We start from the raw sequence: 18,155 nt of genomic DNA, 5'->3' as shown, positions 1-18,155 counted from the left end.
CGGTAACTTCATAAAATTAAATTTGGCATGAAAACAAGATGCCAAATCAGCCAATCCCTGATCCGTTTGGTTTCTCCTTTCTTTTAAACCACAGTTTGTTTGGACTAAACACAAGTCTGGTGGCTGCAGACGGCAGTCCCCGTAGCGACTATTGTTTCTGATCTGCAGCTCTCTGTGCCAGCGTGCCAGTCCAAGCTTAAGAACCGAGGTAAAAACAATGGAGGTCACTGTGCTGCTCGGCCTTGCGTTTCCAAGCCGGCCGTCATTTCCACTGTACTGCTGACACACTCGGGACGCGATGCCAGACAGATGCCGACGCTCAGATTAACACTTAAGTGCCTCTCCGTAACCCCCCCACAGCCAAATCACAGTCGCCAACACGCCTTAAAAAACATGTCAAGTCCAATGAAAGGTTTATCTTGGCAGTTTGACAAGCTGGAGCAAAGCACTGTAATTTCCAACATGTTTCAGGACAAATAAAACATGACGACAACACCAGATTTGTTTCAGGGGTGTAAGTCATATCAGCATGCACGCTTCCTGAATTTAAGCCCTTCTAATGGGATTTCTGAGAGGCCAAGTGATGCTAAGTGTGTTCTTGTGTGTTGCTGGCCGTTCTGGACGTTAATCACAGTTGATGACAGGTATTAAACTCTTGCGATAAGACGGCAGAGTTCACGGCAGGCTGTTGCAGCGGATGGAAAGACTGGGCTGTTTTTATGAGAATGAAACTTCTCATTAGACGTATTTAGAAAAACGTTCCAGCCGCGTGCTCGGCTGCTGCAGTTTCAGCTCAGCCCCGTCGTTCTGTTGCAATTCCACACTTTCACTACACATTCCTCATGTCTGGTGACATTAAATATGATTTAGAGTCGGGCTGCAGCGAAGGAGGACAGGAATCCCCAACAGTGTATCAGGTATATCTCTGTAAGGTGTTCCTCTTATTGCAACCATCTGCGGAGGAATACGCTGCGCCTCCAAAGAGCCAAATACCTGACTACAGCCAACGTTCAGGCATATTTCCCGTCTGTCTGGCAAGCCATTGTGTTTTAAAAGGCACCTGCTGAATGAGAGGGTGAAATTACATATTTCTGCTTCCCTGCTGTCATGTAACAAGCCGCCTTAAACATTTCAAACTCCCTGAGAGGTTTTGCTGACAGTCAGAACTGAGCTCAGGGATTGGACGCGGTCTCTGCACGTACACCTTTTCAAGTCGAGGCTTCGGGAGCAACAGGGGGTGGGATTCCAGCTCCTCAGCTGGCGTCGGTTCAAGCTGCAGCCGTTTGAAGCATCGCAGTGAGATGCTTCCGGTTTGCTTTACTGTAGGAAACTTGGGATTTAAGAGACAATCCCACGCTGCAAACTGCCGGCTGACATCTGAAAGGAACACACTTTCACGTCTCCAAACCACCGTGTGTTTCTAGTCTTGGCACTCAACTTGGCAGAGTGGCTCATCACTGTGCAGTCCAACTGTTTGGGGTCTTAGGCAGGACAGAACCTATGCATGAGCTCAGAAAACGTGTTTCCATTAAGGCGTCCAGTTTCTTTGGTTACTGGAATAATTATTAAACATCTCACACTCTGTTCCCATGAGCAAACAGAGGCCTGGGTGGAACTCTGGCTGTCAAGTGGGACCCTCAGGAGGAGTCCAAAATTATAACAGAAAGAAGGGCTAAACGGAACAAAACATCTTTTATGAGACCAACTAAACAGCAAAAGTCTGAATGCGAGGCAATTTACTGTGGAGCCTGCTGTCTGCTGCTAACTTTCTGAAGTAAGTGGTAAATAAAAGCCCTTTTCTGAGTGGGAGGTGGGCTGGAAGCTCACAAAGTCCAGGAAAAATCTCAGCTCTACCATGGAAAGCCTCGTGTAGAAGCACCTGCAATAAATACTGCTAAAAAAACACTTTGTGCATAAGGTTGCATTTCATTTAAAAGTCTGAAACTAGCAAGCAAACATGCTGCTCAAAACACCTGGGAAACTGATCCAAATTCCTTTACAGTAAATCAAATTTCATCAGTTTCTATAACAGTAGACGTCTCGAGCCTTCTCTGCAAAAAAAACCTAGAAATGAAAGCAGTGAAACATTCACACAAATATAAATACAGAACATCAGCCAACAGCAGATGGACTGATCCTGGATTGATCCTGGATCCTGGTCCAGGTCTTTGTTGGATTTGTTTCTTCAGGACATCACTTTCAGATCCCATTTCTTCATCCTGGTTCTTCTCCAGTCCAGTTTCAGCACACGGTGCTGAATATGCCAAGTTTCCAGCTAGCAGCTCTAGTTGCTGCTAAAATCCAGTTTTTTGTCTCTCAAACTGTTTTATTTCTGCTGATTTTAAAGGAGCAACTAAAGAACTGGGAATCAATTTAGAGGAGCTAATCTAAATGTGGTACTTAGATAGATAAAACTGGTTCATCAATGGAATTAGGAGTCTTTAAATGTAAATGGTTCGTATGTCAGTGTTGGGACTCAGATAAAACACGCCTCAGTAAACGGTCAGGAACACGGACTGGACTGAAAATGTTTTTTTAGGAAAAAAAAAAAGCTGAAAACATTAAAAGAGAAACTGAGGAAGCTGAAGAACTTTAGATCAGCAGATAAAGTCCAACTAATGCAAAGAATTCCAGCATATATGAAGACACGAAAGCTGCCTTAACATTTTGCAGCACTGTCATTAAAACTGACATCTGATTATTTTGCCAAGAATCTAAGATATGGATGTTAATAAACACACAAAGTCTGTGCATTAAACTCCTCAGTAGCTGTCCCGTAACTACGGCGACACGTTACAGCTGAAGCATGACCATTAAAGTGGACATTATCTCCGTTTTCTCAGCTCAAGCTGTCACTACAACGTGTTCCTGTCTGCAGAATGACTGTTCCACATTCCAGAGCCCATGTGTCCGCGGGGAGGTTTTATCTACCGAGCCAGGATGTAAGGTCTCACCTTGAGCGCCAGGAAATGGACAGGATATTGAACTCTGGAAGATTATGTAATACGTTCAGTTCTTTATTTATTTAACCCTTTAGTTAAATGTGAAAAGTTTTGTGCTTGTTGGAAGAGAAATATTTCCCGGGATCATGTTAAGGTACATGGATAAAGCACACGTGGCTCATAATTAAAGCCATAAGGCGCTGCTGCTCTCAGAGACGGCAGCGTGTGTGTGTGTGTGTGTGTAGGTGTGTGTTATATCAGTCAGCTTTAGTTATGTAACAGCATTCCTGATCATATTTAAACTGTTGGATAACGTGTTGAAATGATTTCAGGGATCATACAGGTTTGTTTCACCATGTTTTCTAAGATGCTTCTATGGAACATGAAGAGAAAGTTGGAGTCCCAGCAGGTGGTCTTTCCCTGCTCTCCCTGTAGATACAGAACGGAGTCTACTCCAGTCCAGCTCAGAAAAGGAGCAGAATTTTGCATTTTAGCTTGTCGGGGTTTGGAGGAGACTTCAACATGGAAAACAAAGAGTTTACTGGTTTCTTTGCAGAAATTTCCATCCAGACTTGGTTTATTTACTCTCTTCCAGGTTGGTGAAAGTATGACTGATAAATGGAGGTTTTAATGCCTGGAGGATCCTTGTAGAGCTCCTTACAAAAGATAAGATGGAAGATAAATGAGAGCAAAGCTTGGAATTTATATGTGTAGTTCCAGATCTGAGGACAGGTGAGGGCTCACCTCTGAAAACCTTCCATGATGGTGTTGTGTGGACTCCACTTGGAACATTAAACTATTGCGTGCATTTCAGGCTAATTTAATTTTATTTCTGAGACCAGAAGGGCTGGGATTGATCGAGTTATTGTCACAAATCACTTTATTAACTTCAGACCGACCCTCTCCGTAGGCTGTCAGATCAGCCTGCAGGCAAAACGAGTGGATTGAGACTCTTCCGCATTAAGCCCCGCCTCCCGCCACTGCACTACATCGGGAGCGCGCACCGCAACTGCTTTCGCTTCATTGTAACGTCTCATAAACAGAAAATTTAGGCTAATATGAACTCAAAATAAAATACAATGTCAACACATAGCATACAGCCCTACATGTTGGAACCTGAATCAGAGCCTGAAAACGAAGTGGAAAACAGCAACCCACAGCAACGAATGCAGCAGGATGTCTCTCTTTGGTAAACTCACCAGCCATCGTTGGAAATAACTTTATCCCACGTTTCCCACCCGCCTGATGTATTTGTACATGCCCTTGTTAACCAGTAGAAGTTAACCAATCACCGAACCTTATCCCCCGGGACGTCACAAGGATTTCCAAGTAGAAAAAAACTCTCTAAAACGACGCGTTTTTCGTCGCCATGGAAACCGAACGGAGAGAGTGCTGGAACTCAAACTCAAACTCAAACATGCGTTTAGGTGATAAAAAACAGTGTCGTTCACATGTCTGATGAGGATTTAACACTGTAACACTGTAGAAAGCTCAGAAATACCATCATAGCGCCCCTTTAAGCTTTCCATGTCGTTGCTCTTGACGTGGACAGCGTCACAGTGAAGAACGTGGTCAGTCTCCACATCCTGCCCTTTGTTGTGGTCTACTTTGACTGATAAGTTTTAACAAACACACAAAATGCAGTTTTAACTGTAAAAAGCTGAAGTTCCTCAGCTGGGCGGAGGTGTCAGCACAGACGACACCAAGCTGAAGGCAAATGGAGACGTTGTCTGAATGGTCTCCTCTGACTTTGCTTTACTTTGCTGCATCAGAGCTGAACTTCGCAGAGTCAATGTTCACTGTGATACATGGAGGTTTATTTTCTTTATCTTTATGATGCAGGAAAGCCTGGAATTTTATTTATTCGTGTCATCTTTATTCTTCGCCGCTTTACTGATATTCATACATGTAAACTAACCTGACGAGCGTTCCCGTTTCTATGACTCCGACTCGGTCAGAACAACTGGTTCCACTGATATAATAATGTCATTATGGGAATGTCACCTTAAGAAGTGGTCTTAAAAATAGACACAGCGCTCAAAGGGTTAACTGGTATAAGAGGTATAAGAACTGTAAGGAAGAGCTTGAAGCTTTCTGTCCTTTAGCATGTTAAGCTAACGTAAACATTCAGCGTTACGTAAAGGCAGACTTATAAGCTGATTTAAAGGCTGTAAAAGCCGATACGGCCATTAGATTAAACATGAAGCAGAACTCACATTTTTCTGCACGTTATCATGATTAATCTGGAGGCACGTGCACGAGCACAGGCTTTGCATGTCATGTTTGCACCAACTTCCCCTGGTGTGTCCCCACCCAGCTGTTTGTGTAAATGTGTTTCTAGCATCAGATAAAACACTAAACTTTCCATTTTAACACGTAACATCTTAGATCTGCTATTTATTTGTTGAAAAGCATCCTAATTTATTTTGGAAACAGGGTTTTAGTGTTTGTCAGTGTTTCAAAAAGTGATACAGGGACACGCTGAGAAACACAAGTGTGTTTGTGTGTCAGTGCAGCGCGGCTAATGGAAGTCAGGAGACCCTGCTTCGCTTCCAGCGCTGGCCGATTATCAGCTGCTATTAGAGGTTACATGGTGTTCCCTACCTGCAGGCTGCTCCACACAAAAACAAGCACACACACACAGAGGGAGAAATGCAACACAGGGACTTACTCCTGCCATCTCTGTTTCACCTGTATTGATGTGAAATACACGCCTCATCATGTTCACCTGCTAGTTCCAGGTTGGACCTCATTTTTCTCTCATTTCTGTCTGTTTAACACGTTTTCTCTCAGATACGGTTCGTCTTCACGCTACAAGAAGCCAAGATGAACGGATGCACTGGGTAGACATGGATTTTCTGTTTCCACACTGCTTTCATGTGCGGTGGCCTCAAGATGCAGCATGCTTTACCTGATCTCAGAACTGCTTCACAAAACTTCACAAGATTTGGCTTTTAGTCTCAAAATGCTGCATTTTGGTTCTACTTTTTAAGCGACTGACGCATTTCTACTGTGTGGATCAGAGGTGAATAAAGCAGACTGAGGCGGTGTAGACTGTCCTGCTGCTGTGGTTGGTGTTGCTGCCGCTGGCGGCTGCATATCAGTCGAAGAAATGGCAACAAGAAGGAAAAGAAAAACATTTTAAACTATTCATCTTTTTTAATTTGCATGCTCTCCCTGTGAGTGAGAAGAGAAATGGAACAGTGTGTGTGTGTGTGTGTGTGTGTGTGTGTGTGTGTTGGGGAAATTCTGCTCTCCTTTCAAATCACTGTCATGTGTTGACTGTCAGCAACAGAGGGTCCTACTGTGTGCTGCACTTTTTCCTTCCTACTGTTTGTGGTTCTTGGTGTGTATGTGTGTGTGTGTGTGTGTGTGTGTGTGTGTGTGTGTGTGTGTGTGTGTGTGTGTGTAGGAGCCATGTCAGGTTGTCTGTACATTCACACACATGCAGGATATTATGTGACATTATAGCACCCTGTTTGCTTTTTGTTTCTTCTCTCCCCTCATCCTCCATGATGCCGCCTCGGCCCATGAATGCAGCGTTTGTTTGGATCTTTCCGCTGCTCGCCGTTACCCTGGTTTTGCTCTCCGTTTCCTGGCCCAGACACACGGCTGGTGTTTTTCACCTTAGCTTTGTGGAGGAAATGATTTCTGACTGGGAGAGATGTGGGAGGGGGGAGAGATGACAAACTAATATATCCTACCTCTGAACCTGGCTTTGGAGCGCGCAGTTCCAAAGTGTAGAAGCTGTTGCCAACATTTTGTTTCCACTGCCTTCTACAAGCACGCAGACAGTCCTCATAAACGTCTGCGGTTGCTGTGAGATATTCAATAACTGATACTGGAGTATTATTGACATTTTTTTCTGGGTTCACATGTCTAACTGCATCTGGTTCCAGCCATCCAGGCTCTTTCTATGCAGCACACTTAAACAACAGATTGCATCCTCCTGCTGTATGACTGTGTTGTATTCCAGCTCCCATCATGACCCTGACATCCCTCCAAACATGCTACGGTTCAACTCCTCTTCTTCCCCCCCCCCTCCCAACTAACTTAATACGAGTCAGAACACAAAACTTGGACACATCCAGGTGCACACAGATACACAAAACACCGTGTGTGTTTACTCCTTTTTAAAAGGTTGTCAGAGCAAATCACATCAAGCTAAATTGAGCCTGGATGCAGTGGAAAGCAGAGGGAGGGGTCTGATCCAACAACATAGACGAGCAAAGAGAGACAAGGGAGGGGTTCAGGACTATTTATTCAGTTTGCTATGGAGCGAGGAGGTGGGGGGAGAAATGTCCTTTTCCTCATGTCCTGGGGGACATCTGACCACAAACTGAGAGCAGAGTTGTTGTGGAGAGACACGCCGAGAGGCCGGGGAGGGGGGGGGGGGGGGGGGGGGGGGGGGGTGAAAGAGAGGTCTGACGGTTCTTAAACAGGGTGAAGGAACTGCTGCTCACTCAAGTCTGGAGATGTAGGAGTACAAACAGGGGGTCAGGAGTGTGTCCAGATCCTGCACGTACCGCATGGCCGCCTGGAATATTGTGATGGTGTAACCCCTATAGATAACATGCCTTTTTTATAACTAACTCCACTAATTCCACCACTGCCTGTAAATGAGCCGCGCTGACTTCTCGCGTGATTTCGGGCCCTTTCCGCGGGATTTCAGTAGCCACGTGATGCACGTGAATCACGTCACCGAGTGCTTTTAATCATGCCGGCTCTGGCGGTTGCGAGGCACGGGGGTTCGAAGGGGGATAAGCTGCAGCAGGTGTGTGTCACTGGAACAGAGCCGTGCAAAGTGAGTGACCGTGATAATATAGTCACTGCGAGATGGTTGGGTCTTTTCTTTTGGTCCCATTTAAGCCCAGTTGATGGCGAGCTACGAGCCCAGGAAGCTGAATTCCTTAATAACCCTCCTGTCCAAGCGGTAGGAGTCAAGATACACATACCCTTGCCCCCGTTTGCGACCAGTCACCCTACTGCAGTTTAACCATAAACTGTTTAGCTTTAGCACTTTAGCTCTTTGTGCTTTATATTACGGACTGTCGTGCTTTTCCCTTCTTTCTTCCCCCCTTGGATTATACCATCTACACCCTCAACTGTGTTGGGCCTCACAACCGGCCCGCCTACAGACTCTGAGATCCTTGAGACCTTTGGGTGGGAATTTGGGGATTTTGTGTTGTCTTTTGATTGATGAATTATTGGTTGTTCACTGATGACTTATTTACTGATGTTGTTTTTTTCTCATGTGTTTTATATAAGCGATCTTGAAATGTTATTTATGTTGCTTTCTTAAGGTCATGACTTAGGCTGTACAAATTGTAAATATTGTCACTTGTCACTTCACTTCATGATAAGAAAATACACGGGTACTTGCAGTAACCATTTCTTGTGTATGTTATTACTGGCCCTTAACCTCCCAGAGCTGACCTTAGTTCTTCTGATGACAGCCCAGATTCATAGTTCCATAACTAAAAATAATTTTTGAGATTTCACTGTTACCCCTTCCGGGTTACAATAATTTGTGGCGAGCTAGCCAGGAGCTTGTTGCACAGTAGTAACAGACATTTTTCCCATTTTCAATTATGGATGTTTTCGACAAGTTTAAAATCGACCTATCTCGTGCAGTTCTAGTGGATAGTGTCACAGGCACTGAGGCAGATGAGGAAGTTTTAGAGTTTCTCAAAGAATACGGGTCAGTAAATCGAACAGTAACGATAGAAGATAAAGAGTCTATGTACTATAAAAACTTTGTCGTTGAATTTAGTTCGCAAACCACAGTCGCTGTGTTATACCCACGATTACCTTATAGGTTCACTGCAACTAAAGATATGAATTTCGAAATTTCTGCGCTTTCTGATATTTATGCAGAAGAAGTGGGCACGACCAAAACCCAGACGTACTTGACAGAACTTAAGCAGTTAGCTGAAGCAACTGGCAAAGACTTTGCACAAGTTCTGCAGGATATGATGGTCCAAATTGGTGGCACTATTGCTGACCTCCAACCCAAAGGAATAAGGTTAAAGGAGTCACCCGAGGCAACTGCTGTGACACAAAAAGTGTTACCCTCAGCGCTCTCAACAGATCCTATCACCACAACAAGTGCTACAGAGTTCACAGTTCCACCTTCTCAGCCCCAAGCTAGACACTCGCTCTCTAGTCTCTCTGCTTCTGACATCAACCCTCCTGATGTACAAAGGTACGTTGTCGAGCATATTGTTAAGACCGACGATCACTCAAGTCATGCCATATCGTCTCAAAGATTACGTGTTTTTTCTGGAAAGGTCCCACGACCTGCTCACGAATCTGATTTTGACACATGGCGTTCCAGTGTGGATTTGATCATGAAGGATCCAGCTATCTCAGACTTGCTTCGATCCCGAAAGATTTTGGAAAGCTTGTTTCCTCCTGCCGCAGATGTGGTTAAACATCTGAGCTCCGACACTCTACCGGGTGTTTATTTACAACAACTTGACTCTGCGTATGGAGCCGTGCAAGACGGAGACGAGTTATTTGCTAAATTTATGGACACATTTCAAGATTCGGGAGAGTTGCCATCGGCATATTTACAGCGTTTACAAGTCTCATTGAACCTTGCAGTCAAAAGAGGGGGAGTACAGGAAATTGAAGTTAACAAGCATTTACTCAATCAATTTTGTAGAGGGTGTTGGGACAACACGTTGATCTCGGAACTGCAGTTGACTCAGAAGAAGGCTAAGCCTCCAGCATTCTCTGATCTATTGTGGCTCCTCAGAACAGAAGAGGACCGCAAAGCAGCAAAAGTGGTTAGAATGAAGCAACATCTGGGGACTAAGCAAAAGGCTGCAGTGAATTTGCAAGTTGCTGATGTTTGCAATCAACCAGATCCTGTTGCTGCCCTGACCCCTCTCATTCAACAACTTGCCAACCAGGTGGCTGACATGCAGAAACAGCTCGCTGCGCTCCCTGGTCAGTCACATCAGAACAAGTCCTCGACGGCATTCACAGGAAGCAAAAAAGCAAGAAGTAAGTCCGGCAAATTTACCTCTATGGGAAACTCCACTGCACCCAAACCGGGTTATTGTTTCAGATGTGGGGAAGACGGTCACACTAGACCACAATGCCAGAACCTTCCAAACCCCAAGTGTGTTGCAGAGCAACGAGAACGGTTCAGCAAGAGACTGCAGACCTGGAAAAATCAAACCGGCCTTAATGACCCGTTAAACTGATTCCCGTTCCGGTCGAGGGACAGACCGGAACTGGGGAGGACAAACCATGTCCCATAAAAGGTAACATCCAGTGAATCCAGCACTGTAAAACCCAGTTTGCTTCGAAGTCGCTTGGATTGCCTAAAGGTTTGGTCGGGTCGAAATGTACTGCAACGGTAACTATTGCTGGTAAAGATGTAAACTGTTTGTTGGATACTGGGTCGCAGGTCACGACATTACCTGTCTCGTTCTACAACACTTATTTGTCGGATCTTCCTGTTAAGTCGTTGGATAATCTCTTGCAAATCGAGGGTGCCGCTGGTCAGCCCGTTCCTTATCTGGGTTACGTGGAGCTCAAAGTCAAGTTTAATAAGGATTTCCTTGGCTGTGACTTTGAAGTGCTGACGCTTGCTCTTGTCGTTCCGGATCTACAGTCGTCTACCCAGTCGTCTGTACTAGTTGGAATGAACACTTTGGAAGTTTTGTATGAGCAGTTTCTTGGGGGCAGTTGCCCTACGTTCCAGCCCCAAACTCAGGGCTATAAGGCGGTATTAGCTATGCTTCGAATGCGGCATCAGACGAATGGAATAATCGGCACAGTTCATTCACCAGGGAAGGCCCCCTTGTGCATCCCTGCAGGTCACACCATGACACTAGAGGGCACAGCAAGACTCTTTGGGCCTTGTGGCAAATGGGCCATTGTTGAGACCCCCCAGTCGTCTTTGCCAGGTGGCCTTTTTGTCAAGACATGCTTGATCACGCTACCAACGCAGGCTCCACATAAAGTTCCAGTGATTCTTGCCAATCATACCGGTCAGCCGCTCTTTATACCACCTCTGTCCATCATCAGTGATCTCTGGGCATGCCAAGCTGTGATCTCCCGGCAAGAGGTGAAGCCCGCTGAACTCCCAGAACCCAAAGGCCCTCTGAACTTTAATTTTGGAGACTCAAGTCTTCCACCAGAATGGAAAGAGCGTATTACCAGCAAGCTCAATGAACTATCAGAAGTCTTTGCTCATCACGATCTCGACTTTGGCTGTACAACTCAAGTGAGACATAACATTCGGCTTCATGACCAAACTCCTTTTAAGCACCGGGTTAGGCCCATACATCCTAACGATGTTGCGGCCGTCAGGAAACCTCTTCAAGAACTATTGGCCGCAGGAGTTATCCGAGAGTCTGAATCTCCGTTCTCATCGCCAATAGTCGTGGTTCGGAAGAAAAATGGTGACATCCGACTTTGTATCGACTATCGTAAACTTAATCAGCAGACGATAAAAGACGCCTACGCTCTTCCAAACCTAGAGGAAACCTTTTCAGCACTCAACGGTTCAAAATGGTTTTCAGTACTCGACTTGAAGTCCGGATACTACCAAATTGAAATGAACGAGGATGATAAACACAAGACAGCGTTCGTGACGCCTCTCGGATTTTGGGAATTTAACCGTATGCCGCAGGGCATTACGAATGCGCCAAGTACATTCCAGCGCTTGATGGAAAAATGTATGGGGACTTTGAACTTAAAAGAAGTTCTTGTATTTTTGGATGATCTCATCATTTTTTCCAGACAGCATTGAAGAACACGAACGACGCCTGCTCAGAGTTCTAAACCGCTTGAAGGAGTATGGCCTTAAGCTATCTCCTGAAAAATGTAAACTCTTCCAGTTATCAGTCCGGTACTTGGGACATATTGTTTCTGAGCATGGAGTTGAGACCGACCCAGAAAAAATCAATGCCTTAAAAACATGGCCAATTCCGAAGACTCTCAAAGAGTTGAGGTCATTTCTTGGGTTCTCCGGGTATTACAGGCGATTTATTAAGCATTATGCTGACATTGTGAAACCCTTGAATAATCTCACTCGCGGCTATGGACCAACACATGGCAGAAAATCAGCCAAGGGGCAATGTTTCTCTCAGAGCCAGATTTTTGGAGACCGCTGGACCACGGATTGCCAACATGCGTTCGACACGCTCATCGAAAAACTCACTTCCGCACCTGTGCTTGGGTTCGCAAACCCCAAAGAGCCATACATCCTTCACACGGATGCAAGTACGACCGGCCTCGGGGCTGCCTTATACCAGGAACAGGAAGGGAAGCTCCGCGTGATCGCCTACGCAAGCCGTGGCTTATCGCACAGCGAATCTCGCTATCCAGCACATAAATTAGAGTTTCTGGCCTTGAAATGGAGCGTAAGCGAAAAGTTCCATGATTACCTCTATGGGGCAGACTTTACAGTAATCACCGACAACAATCCGCTCACCTACGTCCTAACATCAGCTAAGCTCGATGCCACTAGTCACCGTTGGCTCGCTGCCTTATCCACCTATTCCTTTAAGCTTCAGTATCGAACTGGCAAGCAGAACATTGATGCCGACGCTTTGTCCCGGAGGCTTCATGAACCGATGCCTGAGAACTCGCACTCTCAGGAAGGACGTGACATGCTTCACAACTTCAAGGAACAACACATCACGGACTTTTGCGTGCCGCCTGGTGTTGTTGAAGCCATTTGCCAAGGGGTATTGGTCCGAGCCAACAGCGGGGTTGATTCGAATCCAGTAAACATTACGCTGGTAGAGTCTTTTGCCATCACTGCCGACGTAATTCCCGATGCTTTTTCTGATGAAGTTGACCATGGTCTGCCTGTCATTCCTTCTCTTTCACCGTCAGACCTAATAGCCAAGCAAAGAGCTGATCCCAGCATTGGGGAAGTGGTGTATGCGCTTGAGTCAGGGGACAAGCCATCTCCCACTCTTCGCCAAGAGCTCCCCGAGCTTCCTTATTTGCTGCGAGAGTTTAATAAGCTTGAGCTTATTAACGGTCTTTTGTATAGACGCAGACAGAGTGAAGATCTAGTCTCTCACCAGCTGGTGCTCCCTGAAGAGCTGCGAGGCCAAATCCTGCATAGCTTGCATAATGACATGGGTCACTTAGGAGTGGACCGCACTCGGTCACGCTTTTTCTGGCCAAAACTGGCAAATGACGTGGAAACCCATATACGAACCTGTCCTCGTTGCGTCAGACGGAAGGCACCGCCTGAGAAAGCTGCTCCAATGGTCAACATTCGTACCTCTCGTCCTTTAGAGCTCATCTGTATGGATTTTTTGAGCCTTGAACCAGATTCTTCGAATGTCAAGGATATTCTGGTACTTACAGACCATTTTACTAAGTACGCAATGGCATTTCCAACTACCAATCAAAAAGCTTGAACAGTTGCCCAGTGCTTATGGGACAATTTCATTGTTCATTATGGTTTTCCTGAAAGAATACATACGGATCAAGGACCTGATTTTGAGTCCAAACTCATCAGAGAACTCTGCGAAGTCACCGGCATTAAGAAGTCTTGAACCACACCGTATCATCCACGTGGAAACCCGGTGGAACGTTTTAATAGGACTCTCTTAAGCATGCTTGGAACTCTGGAAAATAAACAAAAATCTAAGTGGAAGGAACATGTAAAACCTCTCGTGCATGCATATAATTGCACACGAAATGACGTAACTGGATACGCACCATACGAACTTATGTTCGGACGTTCTCCTCGATTGCCCATTGACCTAGCCTTTGGTCTTCCAATTCCGGAACCACAATGCAAAACACACTCTGAATATGTGGCAAATCTGAAATCTCGGCTCAAGGAGAGCTATCGAGTCGCATCCCGCCATGCTGCGAAGAACTCGGAACGAAACAAGGTTCGTTTCGATCGCAAGGTGACCCCGTCAGTTTTGGAGCCCGGCGATCGTGTGTTGGTGCGGAGTGTTCGGCTAAGAGGCAAGCACAAGCTTGCAGACAAGTGGGAGGATACAGTATACGTGGTGGTGAAGAAGGCCAATGATCTCCCTGTTTATACAGTAACACCGGAACATCAAGAAGGGCCTCTTCGAACTCTCCATCGAGACCTCCTATTACCTTGTGAGTTCCTGTCCGAGGCCGCTAGTGAGCATCATTCTGCCTCGGCACTCCAGTCACCACCTCATCAGGTTGAGCCCGAGCTCACGGTTGCTGATGAAGCCACTGTTGATGCAGACCCAAGTCTTGTCCCGGACAAAGAGCTTTGTTTTCTACCTGCAAAGTTCACAGTTACCAAGACTTTGCCTGCGCACCCGAAATCTGTTGACAGTCCACCTGTTGACAGTCCACCTGTCGACAGTCCACCTGTCGACAGTCCACCTGTCGACAGTCCACCTGTCGACAGTCCACCTGTCGACAGTCCACCTGTCGACAGTCTACCCGTTGACAGTCTACCCGTTGACAGTCTACCCGTTGACAGTCTACCCGTTGACAGTCCACCTGAGCTGCACTTACCTGTCCCGCACTTACCTGACGATCCAACTGTAGACCCTGTGGAAGAACAAAAGTTACCTGATCTACCTCTAATGGGAGAATCTTCTGACCATTCAGAGACTATGACTTCCAGTACTTCTGACTTACCTGACCCGCCCCACGTTGCTGTTGATAGCGGGTCCGACACGAATGTAAGACGTTCTACTCGTGAACGTAGGTCGCCTCGCCGATTACAGTATTCACAATTCGGCAACCCTGGTGTTTTTGTTTTGCAAACTCCGTTCCAAGGTTTGGCTGATGCCTACACAGGAATTTTAGACTTTACCTCTGCAGCACCTAGTCCTTTAGCCTCTCGCGTTCATGTCGTCTAGTGTTCCCATGCAGCGGGACGTGCATGGATTCGGAGGGGGGACCCCTGTAACCCCTATAGATAACATGCCTTTTTTATAACTAACTCCACTAATTCCACCACTGCCTGTAAATGAGCCGCGCTGACTTCTCGCGTGATTTCGGGCCCTTTCCGTGGGATTTCAGTAGCCACGTGATGCACGTGAATCACGTCACCGAGTGCTTTTAATCATGCCGGCTCTGGCGGTTGCGAGGCACGGGGGTTCGAAGGGGGATAAGCTGCAGCAGGTGTGTGTCACTGGAACAGAGCCGTGCAAAGTGAGTGACCGTGATAATATAGTCACTGCGAGATGGTTGGGTCTTTTCTTTTGGTCCCATTTAAGCCCAGTTGATGGCGAGCTACGAGCCCAGGAAGCTGAATTCCTTAATAACCCTCCTGTCCAAGCGGTAGGAGTCAAGACACACATACCCTTGCCCCCGTTTGCGACCAGTCACCCTGCTGCAGTTTAACCATAAACTGTTTAGCTTTAGCACTTTAGCTCTTTGTGCTTTATATTACGGACTGTCGTGCTTTTCCCTTCTTTCTTCCCCCCTTGGATTATACCATCTACACCCTCAACTGTGTTGGGCCTCACAACCGGCCCGCCTACAGACTCTGAGATCCTTGAGACCTTTGGGTGGGAATTTGGGGATTTTGTGTTGTCTTTTGATTGATGAATTATTGGTTGTTCACTGATGACTTATTTACTGATGTTGTTTTTTTCTCATGTGTTTTATATAAGCGATCTTGAAATGTTATTTATGTTGCTTTCTTAAGGTCATGACTTAGGCTGTACAAATTGTAAATATTGTCACTTGTCACTTCACTTCATGATAAGAAAATACACGGGTACTTGCAGTAACCATTTCTTGTGTATGTTATTACTGGCCCTTAACCTCCCAGAGCTGACCTTAGTTCTTCTGATGACAGCCCAGATTCATAGTTCCATAACTAAAAATAATTTTTGAGATTTCACTGTTACCCCTTCCGGGTTACAATGGTGTAATATGTGCACATGTTTACGTCAACGAAGAAATGAGATGCTGGAAACGGAGGGCGGTCGTGAGGCTGGAAGTGTAAGAGGCTGCTTTTAGGAACATTCATGGCTGACATTTCGATCTAAACTGTGGGTTCGGGCAGCCAGTCAACAGGAGGCCAGCCCGAGACCAGAACAGATGCCTGCTAAAGCGGCGCAGAGAGCGGCTCACCTTCTTCTTACTGCAGTAGATCTGCCATTTCTTCTCATCCGGCAGGGCGAACATGGCCTCTCTGTTCTTATCCGTCAAGTCCAGCTCATCCTGCAACGACAAGGACAGACTATTCAGACATTTCTAAAGCAGAAAGCATGAAGAAGCATCCAGTCAGGACAGACATGGAGAGAAGAAAACATTTTAAAGCGGCTGATGAGTGTTTTAATATTCCCCCTGCTGCTCCGCTCAGCTCCTCAGCTCTGCACACCGACCCCCCCCCCCGCACCTTTTGAAATGTATATGAGCCCAGGAAATGAGTGTGTGTGTGTGCCAGGGAGGAAAAGTGAAGTCTTGGAAAAGAGCGATGGATGAATCAGGGTTGAAGGAAGAGAATCAGAAAGGAGGCGAGGAGAGGGGGGGGCTTTGTGCTCCAGCTCACACTAATCTCCTCATAATGGCTTTGCTACCATGACGTCAGCCTCCTGGGGCCCCCTCAGAATGAAGATGGCCGCTGGTGACAGAGGGGGGGGGGGCCCTGAAGCCAGCTGGGGGGTGTTTTCATCTGCTCTGCTGGACGGCGTGAGCAGGGGGCGGGGCCAAAATTCCAAGAATTTGACACGACGGAGAATGACGACATCCCTCGTCCGGGCCTTTTCATCGGGATAACCAGCCGAGGATTAATGTGGTTTTGGAAACAAAAAAAAAAGAAAAAGGAAAAAATCTGAAGGGTGTGAATTTCAAGGGGGTCTCGCGCAGACAGAAACCACAAAGAAGCTTTCAGATCTCTGGTGATCACTGCGACTCGGATCTACGCTGCCCGCATAAATAAACCCAACCACATCGGCCCATGTCCTTCAGTCTTTACAGATTTTCTCCAGAGCTGGACGTCTCTGGGCGTCCTCAGGCTCAGAAAGGGGGCTTTGGAAGCCGCCTTGTCCCTGGCCCGTTGCCTGGCTGCCGGGTCAAAGCCCTGCTGTCCAAGCTGCTGCTCCTCCAGGAGCTAATTCTGAGAGCTGGTGAGAATCAGGGAAAATGAGACCCCTGGATGTGACCCAGAAAGGATCTGAGCCATCAGCATGCAGCCGGCGTTCTGCTGGAGGCCACGCTGTGAAGACTAAAACCTTCCTGGTTAAAGGTTTTATCTGAAAGGGAGGGATGTGACGGGTGTGTATGCAGCAGAAAAATGACTCTTAGGCAAGTGTGGGACGTTTTTGTTTCCGTCTTATATCCCTAAAAAGTAGAAAGTGGAATTAAAAACAAACATATTTAATCAATAACTACTAAGAGTTTATAATTAAAGCAAGTGTTGATGAAAAGGCAGCATATGTTGGTTCAGCATTAACGGAGATGAGCAGAAGCTGCACATGTACATACCATCAGTTACTCTGCATTAGATAAGCACAAGCTGCACGTGCACCAACATACCCCAACACCACCACCAAAGCTGTGTTTTAATATCTTCTCTCTGCTGCTCAGAGGATGCAGCGGACATCACTTCCAACCAGAATTCCACTTTTCTGCCTGATCTGAGTCCAGTGTTTCTGAATCTACTTTGTTTTTGTCTATTTTTTAGGAGTTTTAACTTCATTTTTTTGGTGCAGGATGAACTGCGTTCACTGCTGATTGGTTTTAGAAGCATTCCTGAACAAGTTTCACTGCAGACTCCGGTCTGTTTTCAATGCAGCGCTGAAGATCCACAATATTAGGATTGCTTTTCAGCCTCATCTCATGGAAACAGAGATTTTTTATTAAGTAACGTGGAAGATGAAATCTCCATGTTCGTTGGAAGCTATGACCAGAAACATTTTGGATATTTAATATGTTGTCTTTGCACTAGTTTTAGTAGATTTGTAGCTACACAAGACAGTTGTAGAGTTGAAGGAGCAGGTGCAGCACATGGGTTTATGATTACATAAGTTTCCAGGGGAATGAATGGGATAAAAGCTGAGTATGAAAATGAAGAAGAAGAAAACGGCCACGGAGCAAATGTGGCATCAGTCTGCACCAGTCTACACCAGCCTACACCAGCCTGCACCAGTCTGCACCAGTCTGCACCAGTCTGCACCAGCTTGCACCAGTCTGCACCAGTCTGCCCCAGTCTGCCCCAGTCTGCCCCAGTCTGCACCAGCTTGCCCCAGTCTGCACCAGTCTGCACCAGTC

General features: G+C 46.3%; 1 protein-coding gene across 5 annotated transcripts in view; it reads right to left on the bottom strand.

Annotated features, from left to right (window-relative positions):
- Positions 1 to 18,155, bottom strand: part of daam2 (dishevelled associated activator of morphogenesis 2) — a 114,054-nt gene that overhangs the window by 47,386 nt on the left and 48,513 nt on the right. For all 5 annotated transcript variants that reach the window (XM_079262241.1, XM_079262240.1, XM_079262243.1 and 2 more), the window contains exon 3: positions 16,014 to 16,103. In XM_079262241.1, coding sequence (XP_079118367.1) covers positions 16,014 to 16,103 — 90 coding nt within the window. The remainder of the gene's footprint in view (positions 1 to 16,013; positions 16,104 to 18,155) is intronic.

The sequence above is a fragment of the Telmatherina bonti genome, assembly GCF_933228915.1.
Source record: "Telmatherina bonti genome assembly, chromosome: 22".
NCBI classification, from domain to species: Eukaryota; Metazoa; Chordata; class Actinopteri; order Atheriniformes; family Telmatherinidae; genus Telmatherina; species Telmatherina bonti.
The sequence above is the reverse complement of the archived record's forward strand: the minus strand, read 5'-3'. Positions and strand labels throughout refer to the sequence as shown.